This window comes from Mesoplodon densirostris, chromosome 10 (assembly GCF_025265405.1).
Source record: "Mesoplodon densirostris isolate mMesDen1 chromosome 10, mMesDen1 primary haplotype, whole genome shotgun sequence".
Taxonomy (NCBI): Eukaryota; Metazoa; Chordata; class Mammalia; order Artiodactyla; family Ziphiidae; genus Mesoplodon; species Mesoplodon densirostris.
Genome location: NC_082670.1, coordinates 64,758,924 through 64,780,332, shown reverse-complemented (window position 1 = coordinate 64,780,332; position 21,409 = coordinate 64,758,924). Strand labels below are relative to the sequence as shown.

Below are 21,409 nucleotides of genomic sequence, written 5' to 3'. Positions count from 1 at the left end.
GGAACCACTACTTTTAAAGGTATACAATAAACTCTAAGTGGTTGCCTTGTAAATGTCACACCAAAAAAGCAATCTGAAACCATCCACTTCTGACCCCGAAATAGCTGCTAAGTATTCATGTAACCATGAATTCACATCTGTGTTGAAAGAAAACAATGAGAAAAGATTCCTTTGTTGAAATAAGCATCCTGTCTAAAGTCCAGGGGTCACAAACTCAACAGGGTCACAAATCAAAAAATCATTTACAAGGAAAGCAGACAGACATCCTAATACATGTGTATACTCTGGATTTCCCTACAACCAGACAGTATAACATAAACACATCCATCTATAAAATCTTCCATAAGAATGTAAGGTATATTTTACCTTCAAAAAATAGTTAACAACAGTGGGAGATCTATCAAGATGGCTGAAGAGGAGGATGTGGACCTCAACTTCCCCCACAAACACATCAAAAATACATCCACATGAGGAACAATTCTCACTGAAAACTAACTGGAAACTGGCAAAAAAGACTTCTGTACAACTAAGGCTGGGATAAAGATCCACAAGTAATTGGGTAGGAAGGGAAGAAAAGCAATCAGGCTGGGACCTGTGCCACTGGGAGGGAACTCAGAGGAAAGGGGAAGATACACGGGTGGAGACCCGCCCTGGGGAGGGAGTACTGTGAGCCACAGATTGGGCCCCAACCCTGGGGTCCTACACAGGGGGGATGAGCCCCCTTGGCTGGCTGGAGGACCACTGGGACCAACAGGAGGGCTGTGGGAAGCCTGGACTCCACGCCTGCACAAGTGCATGCTGGCTTGTCCCCAAGGCAGGATGGAGAGTGCAAACTGAGGACTGCTCTAGGGGAGTGAGCGGCTGTGAGGGACAAAGGGGACTTGGACTCATTGTGTCTGAGCAGAGCAAGGAAAACAACTGCTGGTGCCTCTGCAGGAGGCACACTGGAGACAGATCGAACCTCTGTCTGCAGCTGACATGAGCCAAAAGCCCCCACGGGACCCCTTACTTCAGCACTGCCCCCTCTGGGACAAGGGTCCCAGGGCAAGGAGCAGGGAAGGCACACGCTTAAAGGCAAAGAGCCAACTCCGGCCCGACTGTTAGGACCTCTGCTCTACAACCTGGGATCAGATCCTGCCCCTGTTAGGTGGTGACGGCCACTGAGCAGAGGGGTGGTCCCGCCTCACACCTGGTGGTGCCAGTTCTAGCCCCTCCATCTCCAGCTCCACCCCCACCTAGGAAAGAGCTGCCAGCACACACTGAGGAATATGTGACTTGAGTCCACATCAAATCCAGATCTCCCACGAAAGGCACTGGGCACACGCAGTCTACGCAGGGATGCTCCCATATAAGGACAACACTTCAAGACAGCAACCTCTAAGTGTTTCACCTAAATTTACAGAGGCAGAGTAAGTTAAGCAAAATGAAAAGGCAGAGAAACAGGTCTCAGTTGAAAGAGCAAAAGAAAACCCTCTTGTTTGCACGTTGTAATCACCTGGTGAGCTTCACAAACTACTGATGTCTATGTCCAGCCTTAGAGATTGTGATTTAATTGGCCTGGGATATGGCCTGGGTTTTAGACTTTTTAAAAGATCCCCAGATGATATTATGTACCCTGTGATGAAGCAATTCCTGTTCTCATTATTTATCTTATCCATATATATACACACGTGATGAATAATTAATTCATTAATTATTAATTGTAGCCTTGTTTTATAATGCCAACAGACTAGAAAAACATAAATGTTCACCAAAAGGTGACTTGTTAAATAAACACGGAATATTCATAAAATGTAATACTATGTATCCATTCTTTTAAAAAAGTACAGATGGTATGTGAATTATATCTCAGTAAAGCTGTTATACATATTTTTGAAAAGAAGTACAGAATGGTGCAGTTGACATACTACCATATATGTGAAAGATAATATACACACACACACAAACTGGTCAAAGGGTGGTTATCTCCTGGGGTGAAGGTATGCTTTTCTATGTAAACTCTTTCAAATACTGAAATTTAAAATGTGTTATGTATTTACTCTTAAAAAATAAATTTTAAAAATTAAAATGAAACTTAAAATCAGTCTGGTCATATCATTCTCCAGGCAAACAGAATTTTTATAAGCTAACGTTCAAAGGGGCATGAGGGAACATTTTGGAGTGACAGAAATACTCTATCTTGATAGTGGTGATGGTTGCACGATTGTGTGTGTTTCTCAAAACTGAGAGAACTGCATACCTAAAATGAATGAATTTTACTCTATGTAAGCTTATACTTCAATAAACCTGACTTTAAAAAAAAATTTTAAAGCTTACATGACAACCAGACCTTGTGAACAATGTTAGTAGGAATGTAAATTGGTACAACCAATTTGGAAAACTGCTTGGCAGTATCTACTGGATCTGGGCAAGCACAAGCTCTGTGAGACAGTATTTCCATTCTAGAAGGGATACACAATGGAGACACATACATGGATTCACAAGTAGCATACAAAGTAACAGCCATGGTCACGCTACTCACGACAGCAAAAAAAAAAAAAAAAAAAAATAGGAATAGTGCAGACACTGTTAGAAGTAAAACAGATTAATGGCCTGTAATGTATTTGTGCAATGGAAAGCCAGGCAGGAGGTGTTTCAGTTTGAAGGGCAGCATCGCCAAGACCAAGAACTGATGGCAAGGAGCATGAGCAAAAAGCAAAATACAAATGGCCCTTAACCATATAAAGAAATATTCAACTTCACTCATGAAAAGGAAAATGCAAATTAAAATTACAATGAAATAACCTCTCATCACCCTGGCAAAGTTCCAAAGTTTAACAACAAATTCTGATAGCAAGGTTGTAGGGGGCCAGGCATCCTCAAACATGTCTTTTGGAGATGCAAAATGGTAAAGTCCCCACCATAGGGCAATTTGGCTGAACCTGAAAAAAAAATTTTAAGTGCATTTATCCTTTGATACACAAATACCGTATCTAGGGATTTAGCCTGTAAGACGTACATGCATACATACAAAATGAAGTATGAATATAAGATTATTAATTCTTTGCTCTATCACTAGATTAGAAAGAACTCAAGTCTATCCATTAGACATTAATGAGACAAAGTATGGTATATCTATACAATGGAAGAGTTTATAACTGTAAAACACAACGTGGAAGCTCTCTATGTATCAACATAGAAACAAAATTGGGGAAAAAAGTCATAGGGTAGAAAAACGTACATAATATGCTATTTGTGTGTGAAAGGGAGAAATGAGAAAACACACAGTCACATTAGTTTGCCTTTGCACATAAAAGGAATAAAGCAGTCAGCCGTAAGGGATATAATGGGAAGATGAGGAAAGAGCACAGTGGACAGAGGAAGGAACAGGTCTTCTCGGTATTATCTTTTTATATTGCTTTTTTCCCCCCAAATAGAAATGTATTACCCATTTCAAAATGTTGGATTTAAAATTCATTTTTGAAAAAAAAGAAAATCCAGTTAGGGAAATAAAAAATTTCCTTTCCCCCACTCCCCCTTCAAGGTATATGAATGGATTTTGCAAAATGCACACAGGTTGCTAGGGCCTGTGGGATCTAGAACCTCCCTTTAGAAGGGGTTGGGGGGAAGAGAGCAGGTGGGTGGAAATAGGCCTTTAATGCTTTGCTCTTGACCTCTGGAGCCTCAGCCAAAATCAACATGAGACAACGCTCATTTTAATATCCTGTTTCAAGAGAAAAGGCAAACAAAAGAGAACAGTGAATACAGAAAGAAACCCTACAAAAGGCAGAGTGGTATTTAAATGGGGTTTGGGGGTGATAAACAATTTCAGTTTACAAAATTATTAGGGTATCTTTGTAGAGCAGTATTCAAAATGTATCTTGCCCTTTCAAACCCTTACACAGTTGTGTTTATTATAGCTATAACATAATTTAATTTTAAAACCATTTTTCTCATTTTAAAAATTATTTGCCTAGGCAGAAATCTTTGTGTACATATGAGTTTTTCTCTTGAACAGATATGTAGAAGTAGAACTGACGGGTGAAGGCTATGGACCTTTTACAATTGAATTTAGTGAATAAATATTAAGAGGTTCGAGTTTATCAGTGGATAAGTGAATGCAAAATGAAATGAAATCCCATTTTCATCCGTAACTTTGGCAAAGATATTGCCAAGAGTGTGAATAAATACTGATACGAAAAGATCTTCAAATAATTTTGATAAATGAAAAGGCAAATTTCAGAAAAACACATACCCAATGATACTATCTATGATTTTTTTAAAAAACTGACCACCACAAAGCAAAGCTATTTAAATTCAGTATATACATACTGAATTTAAATAGCCCCCAAAAAAGTTCAGGAAGGACACCCACCAAAATAATAACAAGTATTAGCCCTGGGGGAGAGACCTGTGTAGCAGTGGTGGGGAATGAGGAAGCCCAGGGGACCTCTTGATTATAGTGTTGGAATTTAATACAAAGACAATATATTCAAGTATTAATTATGCAAGGAAAACAAAGAAAAAAGTTTATAAAAATTAATCCATTGAATTCTGCTTATAAACTAAAAAAAAAAAAACTGACTTCTAAACCTAGTGTCTAACCATTTTAAAATAAAAAGGTTATAGGTCATCAGTTATCTGTTTCCACCCCACTAGGCTTTTTCCCTCAATATGAGGAAATTCAGATGAATTTAATAAAGAGTTGGCAAGAAGAGAAAGGAGCCTGAAAACATGCCACATCAATAAGCAAGAGTCAACATAAAAAAAAGGAAATGCAATCTGTTCAATCTAATGAAAGGATAAAATCAGTATACAATATTCCCACTTGGTATCAAAGGTCCAGAAAAGAAACAACTATCTGAATTTGGCTTTAACTCCTAACACAGATTCACTCTTTAGACATAAATTTCTTCTGTAGGAATAGAGAATGGTGCCTTCTGAGTGAGAAATTTAGAAGGCTCATTGGACAGACTTTTAAAAGACTACAGAAACACAGGTTTCAGAATTGCCAACAATATAAAGGGTTAAGTGCTCCCCAAATTCTTTTGCAACGTGGCACAGGGAGTACAGAGTAATGTTTATATGTCACTCTCTGGAAACAAATGAGGCTGCTCACAGCAGGACACAGGGCTGAGAGCTGTGACAGGCCCCACACTGTGGCTGACCTGAAGACCCAGAGCACCAGGGAAGCCCTGCGACTGGGTCATGGCATACCCTGGGCCCTGGCACACCCCTTGCGAAGGTTGTCTTAGGTCAGCCTTTCACTCAACACAGATACTCTACAAATAGCCTTTCTTGCTCAGTACTAACAATATGATGCTGGCTCATCACTATGCAGGACTTGCAAACAGAAGATCAGGTGAAATCCAGGTGGTTGAGACTGTATGATTTAGTTCTCTGAGAAAGATCAAAGGGAAACTCTACAGGTGCACTACACCTACAGGTACAGGATCCAAACCAAAAGGTCCTCACACATCATCCATACAACCAAAACTAGTCTTCTTGTTTGAAAGCAACAACTCTTCTCTTGCCTTTCTGCAGAGTTGGGTGCTCACTGACAAACCCTTCTTTGCAAGTGTGAAGCAGCTGCTGCTACCCTAGGCAACTAGCACTAAAAAAATTGGTATCATCACAGGTAGGGTCTTCAATAAAGACAAAAAGCTGTCCACTACTCAATGAAAGTATGTCAACTAAAAAAATAAGTAAATAATAAGGACTTAACTGGTGGCGCACAGGTTAAGATTCCCCCTGCCAATGCTGGGAACACGGGTTCAAGCTCTAGTCAGGGAAGGTCCCACATGCCACAGAGCAATGAAGCCCGTGCACCACAACTACTGAGCCTGCACTCTAGAGCCCACGAGCCACAACTATGGAAGCCCGTGCGCCTAGAGCCCGTGCTCTGCAACAAGAGAAGCCAACACAATGAGAACTCCATGCACCACAACAAAGAGTAGCCCCAGTTTGCTGCAACTAGAGAAAGCCCACATGCAGCAACAAAGACCCAATGCAGCCACAAATAAACAAATAAATTTATTTTTTTTAAAAAAACATTAATTCTTTTAAAAAAGCAGAAAAATTATAGTCTATAAATACTACAGAGATTTAATAAATAATTGTTCAGTACAATGAGGTGAGAACTGACTTTTTAAAGTATATGTGTTTATTTTTGTGTATGGTGTTAGGGAGTGTTCTAATTTCATTCTTTTACATGTAGCTGTCCAGTTTTCCCAGCACCACTTATTGAAGAGGCTGTCTTTTCTCCATTGTATATTCTTGCCTCCTTTGTCATAGATCAGGGGACCATATGAGCGTGGGTTTATCTCTGGGCTTTCTATCCTGTTCCATTGATCTATATTTCTGTTTTTGTGCCAGCACCATACTGTCTTGATTACTGTAGCTTTGTAGTATAGTCTGAAGTCAGGGAGCCTGATTCCCCCAGATCTGTTTTTCTTTCTCAAGATTGCTTTGGCTATTCAGGGTCTTTTGTGTTTCCACACAAATTGTGAAACTTTTTGTTCTAGTTCTGTGAAAAATGACATTGGTACTGGATAGGGACTGCACTGAATCTGTAGATTGTTTTGGGCAGTAGAGTCATTTACACAAAAATAAACTCAAAATGGATTAAAGTTTAAATGTAAGGTCAGACACTATAAAACTCTTAGAGGAAAACATAAGCAGAACACTCTTTGCCATAAATCAAAGCAAGATCCTTTTTGACCCACCTCCCAGAGAAACAGAAATAAAAACAAAAATAAACAAATGGGACCTAATGAAACTTAAAAGCTTTTGCACAGCAAAGGAAACCATAAACAAGACCAAAAGACAACCCTCAGAATGCGAGAAAATATTTGCAAACGAATCAACGGACAAAGGATTAATCTCCAAAATATACAAGCAGCTCATGCAGCTCAATATCATAAAAACAAACAACCCAATCCAAAAATGGGCAGAAGACCTAAATAGACATTTCTCCAAAGAAGACGTACAGATTGCCAACAAACACATGAAAGGATGCTCAGCATCACTAATCATTAGAGAAATGCAAATCAAAACTACAATGAGGTATCACCTCACACCAGTCAGAATGTTCATCATCAAAAAATCTACAAACAATAAATGCTGGAGAGGGTGTGGAGAAAAGGGAACCCTTTTGCACTATTGGTGGCAATGTAAATGGATACAGGTACTATGGAGAACAGTATGGAGGTTCCTTAAAAAACTAAAAACAGAACTACCATATGACCCAGCAATCCCACTACTGGGCATATACCCTGAGAAAACCATAATTCAAAAAGAGTCATGTACCACCAATGTTCATTGCAGCTCTATTTATAATAGCCAGGACATGGAAGCAACCTAGTGTCCATCGACAGATGAATGGATAAAGAAGACGTGGCACATATATACAATGGAATATTACTCAGCCATAAAATGAAACGAAATCGAGTTATTTGTAGTGAGGTGGATGGACCTAGAGACTGTCATACAGAGTAAAGTAAGTCAGAAAGAGAAAAACAAATACTGTATGCTAACACATATATATGGCATCTTAAAAAAAAAAAAAAAAAAGGTTCTGATGAACCTAGGGGCAGGACAGGAATAAAGACACAGACGTAGAGAATGGACTTGAGGACGCAGGGAGGGGGAAGGGTAAGCTGAGACAATTGAGAGAGTGGCACTGACATGTATACACTCCAGATGTAAAACAGATAGCTAGTGGGAAGCAGCCGCATAGCACAGGAGACCAACTCAGTGCTTTGTGACCACCTAGAGGGGTGGGATGGGGAGGGTAGGAGGGAGACACAAGAGGGAGGGGATATGGGGATATATGTATACATATAACTGATTCACTTTGTTATACAGCAGAAACTAACACAACATTGTAAAGCAATTATACTCCAATAAAGATGTTAAAAAGAATAAAAGTATATGTGTTAGTATTTTCTCTTTAAAGAATTTATAATTTTAAAGCATTATGAATTCCACAGTATGCAAACTCTAATAAATAATAAAAATATGAGAATATGACCCAAAACACCATAGATGACAGATACTACAAACCATAAAACATGAAAATTTACCACTTTGGTAACTCAAACATAAGCCTTGTAGAATCTCATCATCTTTAACAACATTTTCAGAACACAGAAAATTCACTTTCTAGATGAGAAACAAAGAAAAGAAAATTTGAAGTGACAGTACCTGGTAAAAGTTGGATTGTGTTCAGTCATGGCAACTAGCAGCTTCAGAGCATATGCTGGTATGGGGTCAGGCTCCGTGAGGATGTGCTCGTACCTGAAATGACAACGTGATTAAAAAACACTCAGTGCTTTTGTCACTTAACGTTTCCTCTGAACAACAGAAACAATATTCCATGTTTTAAACATGTGGAAGAAAATAGATACTGAAATAAATGTATGAGATATAGGACCGGCACTTGACAATGGTGGTGATGATACTGACCTACCTCACAGAGCAGAGATGTTGGGAAAATTCAATGAGACAATCCAGGTAAAATGATTAGTATTGAGCTGCGCACACAGTAAGAGACCCAGAAACATTAGGCATTTGTGTCGGGTGTCGCAAGACCACCCTCACATTCAGGGATTCTAGAGGACTCATGAGACTCACATACAGTTGTATTTATAGTACAGACTTAGTACAGCAGGACAGCAAGGGCACACAGCTGAGTCATAAGGGAGACAGACACAGGTGGAGGCTGGAAGATTACACGTGCAAACTTCCTTATCCTCTCTCCCTCCCACGAGCGGTCACACAGAGCACAGTCTCCCCCCAGACACAAAAAGCAGCATGTGTGTGTGATGTTACTGCCCAAGGAAGCGCATTAGACACTCAAGTGACCAAGGTATTTATCACATGGGGCTGGTCACACAGGCAACCTAACATGTATCAAAAATCCCAGACTCCCAGAATGAAAGCAGGCATCCAGCATAAACCATACTGTCTGCACAAACAGTCTGGGCACAGTGGACTACCCTCATCAGTTAAACACTGACTGGTGGCTCTCTGAGAGCCAAGTTCCAAGATGGCAGCCAAGGCCAACCTTGCAAACAGGGCTTTCTCAGGAGAGCAGTCTCAGATCTGCTCTGTCAACTCTTTGCTGAATGACATTCTTATCAATACTTTAGAACCTGAAATGAAAAGTATTACCAGAGAGAATAAAACTCAAAATGTCTTCATCAAAAGTTTCCACTGCGCTCCCATGTTATTTGCTAGATATAGAGCTGGCCTGTATACTGTGTGTGACCTACTTAGGTTCAGCTATCCAGTAAACAATACCATGTAGATGCTCAAATAATAAGCACCAAATGAATGAATGAATAAATGGACAAACTAACCAATCAACTTTACAACTTAACTCTCCAGAACAACCAACTAACGAGGGAGCAAAACATCTCCAAAAATCCAAAATGTGTATTTAAAATTCCATGACATGAAGCAGATGTTTTATCCTCTAGAGAAAAGGGTCCCAGGCTCTTACTCAGAGCCTATTTACTCTCATTTTGGAAATCATTACATAACAAGCTTAATTATGCAGCCTCTAAGCCCACAGTCTTTAAAAAAGGAGCCAATAAAGGGAGGAGAGGGACTATTACAGAAAGACAACCCAAGAATTACAAGAAGTGGGGCTTGAAAGCATAGGAAAAACAAAAGGAAGCAAACCCAAGAACTCCTAGCAGAAAGCAGTCCAGGGAGCATTTAACACAGAGGAAGCAGCCGCTCATCCCCCAATGGGACCTGAGGGCCCATTACACACCATAATGTTCAAAACGGGGGTAGTGAGTCAAGAAAATGTTAAACTGGGTAGAGTACTCTGTTTAAGGAGCCAGGAAGAACCATATTTTAGTAATTTTTCTTATGAAATATTTTTAAATTACAGCAATTAAACATTCACCCATGTACAACAAAGATAAAAGACAAAATACCAATCGTTCATAAATAAAATATTAACAAATAAAAATCAAATTGAGGAAAATCAGACATTTTATCATATGAATAAAACAAAAATCAAGGAACATCTTTAGAGGTGATAAAAACGTATTTGTAAAATTAACATACAATTCGAAATTTTTTAAAAAAGGAACAACTCGGCATTTTCCTTTTCTTAACAGTCTCATAAAATAAAAAGCTCTTATCATCGTCAGTTGGGGGCACCCAAGACTACCTTTAGGTTCAATGATTTGCTAGACGGACTCACAGAACTCAGAAAAGCTATTATGCCCCCGATTGCGGTTTATTACAGAGAAAGGATACTGGTTAAAATCAGCCAAGATGAAAGGCACATAGTACAGAGTCCAGGAGGGACCAGGCACAAGCTTCTAGCTGTCCTCTCCCAGTGGAGTTGTGTGGACAGAGCTTAATCCTCCCAGCAACAATGCGTGACAACACGTGTGAAGTACTGCCAGCCAGGGAAGCACTGGTGTCCAGGGTTTTATTAGCGGTCAGTCCCTTAGGTGTGGAGTGCCTGTGTGGCTAACCTCTGTCTCCAGCCCCTCAGAGGGTCAAGCTGATATGGTGTGGCCCAATGCCCCGCCGTTAATTCACATTGTTAGCGTGAATTATCTGGCATGGCTCAAGGCCCCAGGGATACAGACTCTTATCAGGAAGGATATTCCAAAGGCTCAGAAGTACTCTTCCAGAAGGGAGTCAAGAGCCACTTTCTTCATAATGTGCAGGGTTTGAACCACCCCACATCTGCTGAGCTAAGCGTTTGCCGCACACATCCTTACCAGGGAAACTGAGGCACTGCTGAGTTTATAGTGTGGCATTAAAGTCAGAGATAAGAGAAGAATGCACTCTTCCACTGATTACTGGTATTTGCAAATTGTCAGCCAGAGAATTTCAACAGAAGTAGGGGTAAGAAGCTTCTTAGGAGTCACTCACATACCCCAGATGACCAGCTCCCCTCGTCCCCACTCCCAGATTTACTGGAATCACTGAGGAAAGGACCACAAAACTATGAATTTTAAAAAGCTGCCCATGGGATGTCCTTACTCACATGTTTGTATAGAAAGCAGAGGAGAATATATGGACAATTAGTTAGAAATATAATAGAGAAAACAATCTCAAGAGGACTGAAAAATATGAAATATTTTTAAAGGGACTTAAGAATATGTAGAACCTACATTTAAAAACAAAACACTGATGAACCTTTTACTGTCTGAAATACAAATGTGTTGAGGTTGTTTGAAGGTTATCTAACCTTGAAACAGGAGGGAAGGATGAAGCTTGTACCAGCCTAACGCGTAACAATTTTCCCAAAGAACATTGCTATGTTTTTTCCCCCTCGGAAAAAGAAGGGTAAATTTTATAATGGATATGCTTAGAATGGAATATTGATATATTGAACATATTTTAGATAGGTTTCTAATGGTCCGCAAGAACTAGCCAAAAGAATGCTGTGATTTATTAAGCTTGTCTTTCTCAAGAGAGAGAATGCAACTGAGCTGATAGTAATTGTATTTTGTACTCCTCTGAATGAGACTTGGCAGGAAAACAGAACAAAAAAAAGATAACCCCAGACTCCTGAAATGGCTATAAAGGAGAGTGACCAGTGAGGAGCTGGCCCACTTGGATGGACGGGGGCTGGAGAGGAGCAGTCCAAGTGCCCTGAGCCCAGCCAGAGACTGCGATCGCTATCGACATGAGAGCATGCTGCCCAGATAGTGTCCCAACACCCCTCTCTTCCACTTCTAGGATCCTCCCCAAATAAGGGATCTTTGCTAGGTCCCAAACAGCTGAAAACCAGGCAAGAAAAGCCATTCATACTAAATTCTCTATCCAAGAGGAGAGAAAAGTGCTAAAAATCACATATTCAGGGATCCGAGGGATAGACACTTCCCTACCTTGTCAAGTGCCTGGAGTAACCAGTGTCAAGCAGGTAGGCTGGCAGAACATTGAAACAGGCTACCTAAATAACTCTGATTATTGTGAGGAGTTATTCTGGGGGTGTGACCAAAGAATTGGCCACATGGAAAGAAGTGCCTATTTCATTGAGGGAAAGGGGAGGCACCATATCATAAAAAGGTCCACTCTGCTGGAATTAAACCCTAAACTCACATTTCACATGTCAACGGAGTGTATTCTGAGAATTTGGGAGGAAAGAGTGATTCCAGGATATCCAAGGAATTTTAAGGACAGATACAATTAGGAAGAACCTGCTAAAAGAAAAACTAAAGTACTTTACAAAACCACTAGAATTGTTAAGTGTAGCATGGGATCAAGAATAGACACACAAATTAAAAGGAAAGAAAGGTGACCCAACACTGGACAAGAAAGAGTCATCACAGAAAGGGAGACAGAATGGTCAGGCCATATCTTAAGAAAATGTATCATCAATAAATTAAAAATTCAAGTACAAATTTTTACCTTTGTTGAAATACTAAAATGAGTAAATATTCACATATTCTTAGGTGAGAAGGCCTCTATAGCCTGACAACAAAGAGAAATGAATCCAAAAAATATTCACAGTTTTAAAGTTTTTAAGTAGTAAATGTTTCTCAGTGGCAAAACCACCATAAACAAATCAAATGCAGGAAAATTTATTTGCAAAATATTGGTATATTTTATACATTCTTAATACATAAAGAGCTATTTACAAACCAACAACCATCCCACCAAAAAAAAAAAGTACAAAATCCACCTAAGAAGAATATAAATGGCCAACAAATATGGGGAGAAAATTGTCAGCATCATGACTATCTGAAGGAATGCAAGCTGAAGCTAATAAGAGTACAGAAAAACAGGCAGTTTCATAAACAGAAGATGGTAGTATACACCATTTTGTCATCTTCAAAAAAAAATTGTCAAAACATATCAAATGCCCTTAATATGTATTTAATTTTCAACACAGTGGTTCCACATCTAGAGATTCAACAAAAGGAAATCAGTATGCACCCAAAGATGTAGCCCTAAAAATGGTCTTTGTAGCAGTACATATAATAGTGAAATACTGGGAAAATCCTAGATATTTACTAACCAGGAATTGTTTAATGATTTTAAAACATTTATAAATGTAGGTAAGTAGATTACAAGACAGTCAATAAAAGAGTGTTATATAAGTACAGATACAGATATTCACAGTATGATGTCTGCGGGTAGGAGGAAGACACAGGTTCCAAGGAGGAAATTTCAGAAAGTACTAAGTAAATTTCACCAGGAATGGAGAAACCACAGAGTGGAGAAGGCAGATGTTAACATAAAATGGTAGGCAAGAGGCAAAACACTGAGAGTCTTGAATGGCTGGGTAAGAATTATTAATGTTATTTTCTGCAACCTAAAGGTTTCAAGGTTTCTGAGCAAAGGAAGCTATGAGGAAGGCATTATGTTAAAATGCATTTGTAACAGTGCAAGGTGGATTCCAGGCTTAAAGAGTTTAAAGGAAGGAGATGTGTGGGGTTAGATAAAGAGAAGGCTGCCAAACAGTAAAAGCATGGAGGTGAAATCTACCTTTGGAGAAGGTTGAGGACTTTCCCTGGACTGCTGTGAGAAAGGGGAAGATAACCTACTCTTTTGGGCATTTTCTGTACAGGTTCTTCCAAAATTTGTACTAGGTGATATCTTGAGTCAACTCCAAAATTTTATGAACTGAGAGAGGGCATAAATCAAATAAATAGTTGATATCTTGAGACTTTCCAATCTTGTGTTTTTATGTGACCTAAGCTCTACGCGACACTCTATTGTCTTGCATGGATGCATAGATACTTAAGCATATCAGTAGTTACATGGATACATAAGTGGATGGAGAAATAAACAATGGTGGGAAGATACACACATATATATATATATATATATATATTACATTTTTTAAGTGAGAGAAAGATAGGTAAGACTTCAAAATAAGTATTAAATATAATTTCAGATAGTAAGCCCTAATGTCTAGGCTTCTTCGATAGAATCAACAGCAAATTTTCATTATGAAGGCCTGAAAGGCTAAAAAAAAACAACCAAACAATGACTTCACTAAAGCAACACTTAAGGTTTGCAAAATATTATCCAAAGAACTGGAGCACTAGAATTATTCTGATTAAGAAGGATGAAAGTGCCTTTACCTTTACTCTAACTCCCAAATTATCCCAGTTCAGATTCCCATAGGTTGTACCCCCTAAAGAGGAAAAATCACTCCACCTAAATGCACTGATTTAGGTACACACTCAAAACATAAAAGGATTAAGTAAAAAGAACAAAGTGGAACTTTCTTTTGGTGCAAAAATATTTAATTAAATATTATCTGCAAAAAAAAACTTATCTAAGGAATGGCCAACAATGAAATACTCCTATATATTCTGATTCCCATCAAAGATGGTCAAGTTCATGCCTATTTTAACATAGAATACTTGTAGTTAAGGGAGACAAAGATGCAATACAGAAACATCTGGATGTCCTGAGCCACCAACACAGAAATCAGGTAGTGAAACTCATGACTTTTGCTGGATATTATTTCAGAGACATCAACTCTACAGTGTGTTGCAACTAATAAAATCCATTTATAAATTCAAATTTCTAAAAGGAAATACAATTCTAAGTTGTCAAGGATACAGTCCTTTCTGAGATTTTAAAAAACAAAGCCTTAATAATGTATGAAGTCATTATGGCCCTGATGATTGTACAGGTCACAAGAGGATTGTAAAAAAAAAAAAAAAAAAAAGACAGCACTCACTTTCCCCAGGAGAGAAATGCTGAATGTCCTACTGTCATAAAAACACTGTAAACACATTTATATCAGCATGGTCTCTTTTCAATACAAAACACTCAAAGCTAAAGAAAAATATGAAAATAGAACAAAACGTGTTGGCCAAGTGGTTCCAGTCTACCAAAGGCAAATTGCTCAGCGCATTTTTTCCCCACGGCTTGCTGCCTGGCATAAAGCCTTCCCTGACTATGCTACTGAAATAAAATAAAATAGGCCCTCCCTCCATTTCCCCTTGTCGATTAAAAAAAAAAAAAAGCGTAACCTAAAAGTTGAGAATTATGTTTTATTTGGCAGACTTGTTGAGGACTTGCCTGAGAGGCAGCCTCTCAGGTCGCTCTGAGGAACTACTCCAGAGAAGTAAGGGAGGAGCCAGGATATACAGGAGTTTTTGCAACAAAAACCAGGCAGATAGTCGGAACATCAAAAGATTACTGTCAATTAAAGGAAAACCAGACACCTCAAGTGAATGAATCTAGCACTTCCCTCTGCAAGAGTCTGGGCTGAGTGAAATCATTCCTTTGATAGGCACCTTAGCTATCTGGGACCAGTGTCCTGCTTTTCTCCACCCTGAATCCCCCCAGGATGCACAGCCTGGGGTGGTGGCAGTGGCTGAGGGCTTGATGGCCACAACATCCTTTGTTTACTGATACGGCAGGTGTCACTCTCTACCTACTTACACCATTTTCTGTATTTTCTTCAGAGCACTCACAATTAACTGAAATCACCTTATATATTTATTTATCTACTGCTTTGTCTCACCCACTATACTGTAAGAACACCGAGGGGCAAGGATTCAATCTTTCTCACCACTGTATTCTGAGTTCCTGGCACACAGAAGTCACTTGATATATCATTTATATGATAAACGGGAGAAAGGAGGGAGAGAAGAGGAGAGAAAGGGTTTTAAATGTCCTATGAACAATCACACAAGGTAGTTCAAATTACATTATTTACATTTGTAGGAATATTAGAATTTCCTCTTCCCCAAGAGTAGTGATGTGTTTCCTGAGTGGAGGATGTAGTCCTATTTATAGCTAAGTACTGAAAGAGCAATGCTCTCCCCTTACGTAACAAGTGTCAGAAAAAAAAGTTCAAAGAGTCAGCAGAGGACTACTTTCAATGTTAAGATTTCACTGATAATGACTTTGATATAAAACTTCGGAGAGGTGTTGATTTTAATTAATAAGGTCACTCTGGGCTTAAGTTCCATTAAATATTGCCTCTTCTCTTCTGCATGAACCTTTAAAATTAAATCTTATCTCTTTGCTGGAAAAAGTCATGGTAATTTTCTGAGTATATGTGGTTTATCTTTCTTCCCAGAAAAAAACTCTTCCTCATTAACCATGCAGATAGCAGTTATGCTCCTGGCATTTCAACTATCTTGAAGAAAGGAGGAGAAATGGGAAGCAGGAAGGGGAAGGAGGAAGTGAGGGCACACACACCAAGTCAATGGCAGGGCCAAGATTTGCATACACATATATTCTAATCACAAGATCCACATTACCAATGAACACTACTACCAACTTCAACAAGCGGATGGTTTTCTCAAGCTGGTGGCCAAAGAGGAAGTCAGAGTAATGGCAAGCATGAAGGAGATTTGACAAACCACTGTTGACTTGAAGATGGAGGGGCCACATGAAAAGAATTTCGGGCACCTAAAAGAACATGAAGCAGCACAGAAACAGTGACTTTGGTCCTGCATCTGTATACTGGGATGAATAATGGCCCCCAAAAGATATGTCCAAGTGCTGACCCCCTGCGAATGTGACCTTATTTGGGAAAAGGGTCTTTACAGAAGTAGGTAAGGATCTCGAGGTAAGATCACCCTGAATTTAAGGGCAGGCCCTACATATAATGGCAGATGTCCTTACAAGAGAGAGGCAGAAGCGATTTACAGATGTAGGTAAGGATCTCGAGGTAAGATCACCCTGAATTTAAGGGCAGGCCCTAAAGATAATGACAGATGTCCTTACAAGAGAGAGGCAGAGGCGAACGTGAGGCAGACACACAGGGGAGAAGGCCATGTGAAGACAGACACAGACTGGAGAGATGCTGCCATAAACCCAGGATGCCCGGCAGCCACCAGAAGCTGGGAGAGATGCGTGGATTCACCCTCAGAGTCTCTAAAAAGAACTAACCCTGCTGACACCTTGATGTCAGACTTCCAGCCTCCTAAACTGTGAGAGAATACATTTCTGTTGTTTTAAGCCGGTCGGTGTGTGGTAATTTGTTACAGCAGCCTTGAGAAACTAATACCACAAGAAACAGTTCTGCTAACAGCTTGAGTGTGCTGGGAAGCAGATTCCTCCCGGAGTCTTCACTCAAGGACTCAGCCCAGCAGACATGCAATTTCAGCAGCTCGAGATCCTGAGCTAGGAGCCCAGTCGCACGAAGTCAGACTCCTGCCCTACAGAGCATGACCTAATCAACAGATGTCAATTTAAGCTGCTAACTTTGTGTTAACTTGTTATGCACCAATAGAAAAACTAATAGAATATTTAGAGTTTAATTTTCTTGTATTATTAGTTAACACTGATAATCCAAAGTTAAAGTTTTGATGATGAGCATCCCTTTCTTGTTCCTGACATGGAAATGCCCATAATGGAATAGTATTTAAAGATTGTGATCAAAGGAATCTAGAGTTCTGGGTGATGTTAACAGATAAGCCTTAGTAAGTAGTGTCCTAATGTCATGTAATGTTGAGAAACCTTGAGCTTAAAAAAGTTAAATGGGTAAAACTCAAAAGCACACAGAATATTTCAGAAAGAACATGTGTTCCCCAGCACGTTCATAAACATGGTGTAGGCCCACAGTTTAAGAAAGGCAGCTTTAATATTTATTTAATTTATACTTAAACATTTATGACTTACATGACTTACAAACTTCTATGGTTAAAAAAATTATTAATTTATGAAAGATCTGGCTCTACCAGACAATACATTCCACAAAGGCAGAGGCTGTGCCTATCTTAGTCATTATTAGAAATATCCTATGAAATAAGATGGATACAATTAGTATCAGTGAATGAATGGGCTGATGAAGAGAGAAAACATTTTCTCCCAAGCTTATTTCACAGAACTCTCACATGCAGATTTCTGCTAGAAATAAGCTGGTCTGCTTACTGCCCACCACTCTGCCACTTCCACACCTTTGCTTACCCCATTCCTGCCTGGGGTAGCCACTCCTCTTCCATCCAAGCATACCCAGGTTTCAAAGTCTAACTCAAATACCAACTCTCTATATGTGGTTATTACATAATCCTCCACATACAAAAGGCACTAAACAAATGCTTGTAACTAAACTTCATCTCTTTAGAAAGCAAAGCATGCACAGTGAGAAGGGGTTAACAGTTCTTTGATATTCACAATTTATACAGTAAGCCATTCACTCATGTTATCTATGATAGATGGGGTGACACGTCAACTTGAGTGGGCCACAGGCCACCAACGTTTGATTACTGGTGTGTCACCAAACATTCAGGGTGTGTCAGTGAGAGTATTTCTGGATGAGATTAACATTTGAGTCAGTAGACTGAGTAAAGCAGATTGCCCTCCCTACTGTGGGTGGGCCTCATCTAATCCATTGAAGACCAAAATAGAACAAAAAGACTGAGTAAGAAGGAACTCCTCCTGCCCCACTTCCTTGAGCTGGGACATGGGTCTTTTGCTGCCTTTGGTCTTGAATGGAAACATCAACTCTTCTTGGGTCTCCAGCCTGTCAGCTTTCAGACTGGTACTGGTAAGTATACCCTCAGCTCTCCTGGTTCTCAGGCCTTCAGACTCAAACTGGAACTATACCATTGGCTCTCCTGGGTCCCAGCCTGCACACTGCAGATCTTAAGACTTCTTGGCCTCCATAATCATGTGAGCCAATTCCTTATAATAAATCTCAATCTCAATCTCTCTCTCTCTCTCTCTCTCTCTCTCTCTCTCTCTATATATATATATATATATATACACATATATATATATCTCGTATTCTGTTTCTCTGAGAACCATAACTAATACTTATTTTAATAAGATATTTATTCTTACAACTGAATTTTCATTCATATCTCACCACAGTTCTGAAAAGCACCTGGAACAGAGGTATTACATGGTATTTAACGAGATTAAATTATTGTGCTCCCTGAAAATTTTGTAACAGCCATTAAAAAAGACATCCACTCTTTCGCTAGAATCATCAACCAGGAGCCACTTAACCACCAAGTAGAAAAAGCCTCTTTGAGAACAAAGCCACAGAGATGTAGGCAGAGAAGAGATGGTAAGAAAGAGACATACACACAGTACTGTAGACATAATTCAAACCCCTGAATCCAGCTATATTTGACACCAGCACAAGTCTCTGACTTATTAGTTATGTGAGCAAATAATTACTTTGCAAGTTAGTCTGAGTTAAGTATTACTGTTTGCAAATAAAATCGTCTTAACTGGGGCCTCCCTAGTGGCACAGTGGTTGAGAATCCACCTGCCAATGCAGGGGACACGGATTCGAGCTCTGGTCCAGGAAGATCCCACATGCCGCAGAGCAACTAAGCCTGTGTGCCACAACTACTGAGTTTGCACTCTAGAGCCCATGAGCCACAACTACTGAGCCTGTGTGCTGCAACTACTGAAGCCCGTGCACCTAGAGCCCGTGCTCCGCAAGAAGAGAAGCCACCGCAATGAGAAGCCTGCGCGCTGCAACAAAGAGAAGCCCCCGCTCGCTGCAACTAGAGAAAGCCACGTGCAGCAACGAAGACCCAACTCAGCCAAAAATTAAAAAATAAAATAAATAAATTTATTTTAAAAAAAGAAATTGTCTTAACTAATACAACACTTTCAGGTGAAAAAATTGAAAAGATTGTCACCTTGGCTTTACCCAAAGTATTTTTTAAGGTCAAAGAAGGATTAAAACTTTAACAAAGGGCCTCCCTGGTGGCGCAGTGGTTGAGAGTCCGCCTGCCGATGCAGGGGATGCGGGTTCGTGCCCCGGTCTGGGAGGATCCCATATGCCGCGGAGCGGCTGGGCCCGTGAGCCATGGCCGCTGGGCCTGCGCGTCCGGAGCCTGTGCTCCGCAGCGGGGGAGGCCACGGCAGTGAGAGGCCCGCATACCGAAAAAAAAAAAAAAAAAAAAAACTTTAACAAAATTAAAAGGATTGACATTAATATGTCTATTTGCACATTGAAGCAGGTTTTATATAGCTCCTATAAACTCTAGAAACTTCATTATTCTTAAGCCATTATATGCACATACTCATTGAAGAACATGAATTTTCCATTATGAGCATTTCTAAACTTATTAATTACCAAGAGCTATCTTCAAAGACCGAATTCCTTGTCAAGGTTTCTAGTTTTCCAGTATCAAAGTTAAATGAATTCATCATTGGTATTTCATTTTTTTAAATTTTTTACATAATATTTATTGAGCCCTTACTATATATGCCAGGTGGGCACAATCATCAGCAACTATTTAATGGCCACTTCTATGACGTATGTAGTATTACTATTATTGTACCATTACAATCTTCATTTTAAAGTTTAATAGGAGGGATTACAATGTTCCTAATAATAATAGTAGTGGTGCTACATATTTGTCAAGAACGTACTATGGGGATTTCCCTGGTGGTCTAGTGGTGAAGAATCTGCCTTACAATGCAGGGCATGTGGGTTTGATCCCTGGTCAGGGAACTAAGATCCCACGTGCTGCGGAGCAACTAAGCCTGCGTGCCACAACTACTGAGCTTGCGCTCCTCAACTAGAGAGCCCATGCGCCCTGGAGCCCACACGCCACAACTAGAGAAGAGAAAAAACAACCCGCACACCACAACTATAGAGAAGCTCGCACACCACAACGAAAGATTCCCGCACGCCTCAACGAAGATCTCGCATGCTGCAACTAAGACCCAACACACCCAAAAATAAATAAAATAAACAATAAAAAAAAGAACGTACTATGTCTCACACACTGTACTAAGTGCTTTACAAGAAATATCCCATTTAATCCTCATTTTTGAATCTTCTAAATTAGGTACTATTATCCTCATTTTATAGATGAGGAAACTGAGGCTTAAAGAATTCAATGCAGAGCCAAACCTGCACTTCACATCAGAATCAGTACCCAAGGTTTGAAAACATTCCACACCACATCCCAATAAACCCCATAACATTATCCAAAGTGCATTTCAAATTGCTTAATCAAAACCTGAGCTCATCTACATTACATTTGTTCTTGAGTTGCCATGTGGTTTACATTTGTGTTTTCCTCTTTAATTCCTCATCTCTGGAAAAGGTAAATATGCCCATTAAAGGAAATACATATTATTTACGATAGCTCAAATGAATAAAATAGGAGCACTAAAATTACAGATTCAATACTTTTTATACTACAGACTGTTCCAAAAGTGGGCAGACTTTAGAAACGATGAGATTTTATTTCAAATGTGCATCGGTGTTAACAAACTATTGTTAAACTGAGAAGTCTTATTGGAAGAAATCCTGTCCCTCTTGGGGGACATCTCAGGTCCTGAAAAATGCTTCAGTACAAGTCGTCAGGTAGCAGATAAGATGGCACTGATAGCATTAATTAATCCCATGACACAAGATTGGGATCTTATATTTACCCACATTAAGTACAAACCACACATGCACACACGCATATATAACAAATGCAACCAAAAATATATTCATTGATAGTTTATCACTGAGAAAGCTCCACATGACAAAGTTTAATTT

The 21,409-nt window shown here is 39.6% G+C and overlaps 1 protein-coding gene across 6 annotated transcripts in view; it reads right to left on the bottom strand.

Moving 5' to 3' along the window:
• ULK4 (unc-51 like kinase 4) overlaps positions 1 to 21,409 on the bottom strand; it is a 535,263-nt gene that overhangs the window by 305,345 nt on the left and 208,509 nt on the right. For all 6 annotated transcript variants that reach the window (XM_060110747.1, XM_060110746.1, XM_060110750.1 and 3 more), the window contains one exon: positions 8,185 to 8,277. In XM_060110747.1, the coding sequence (XP_059966730.1) occupies positions 8,185 to 8,277 (93 nt within the window). The remainder of the gene's footprint in view (positions 1 to 8,184; positions 8,278 to 21,409) is intronic.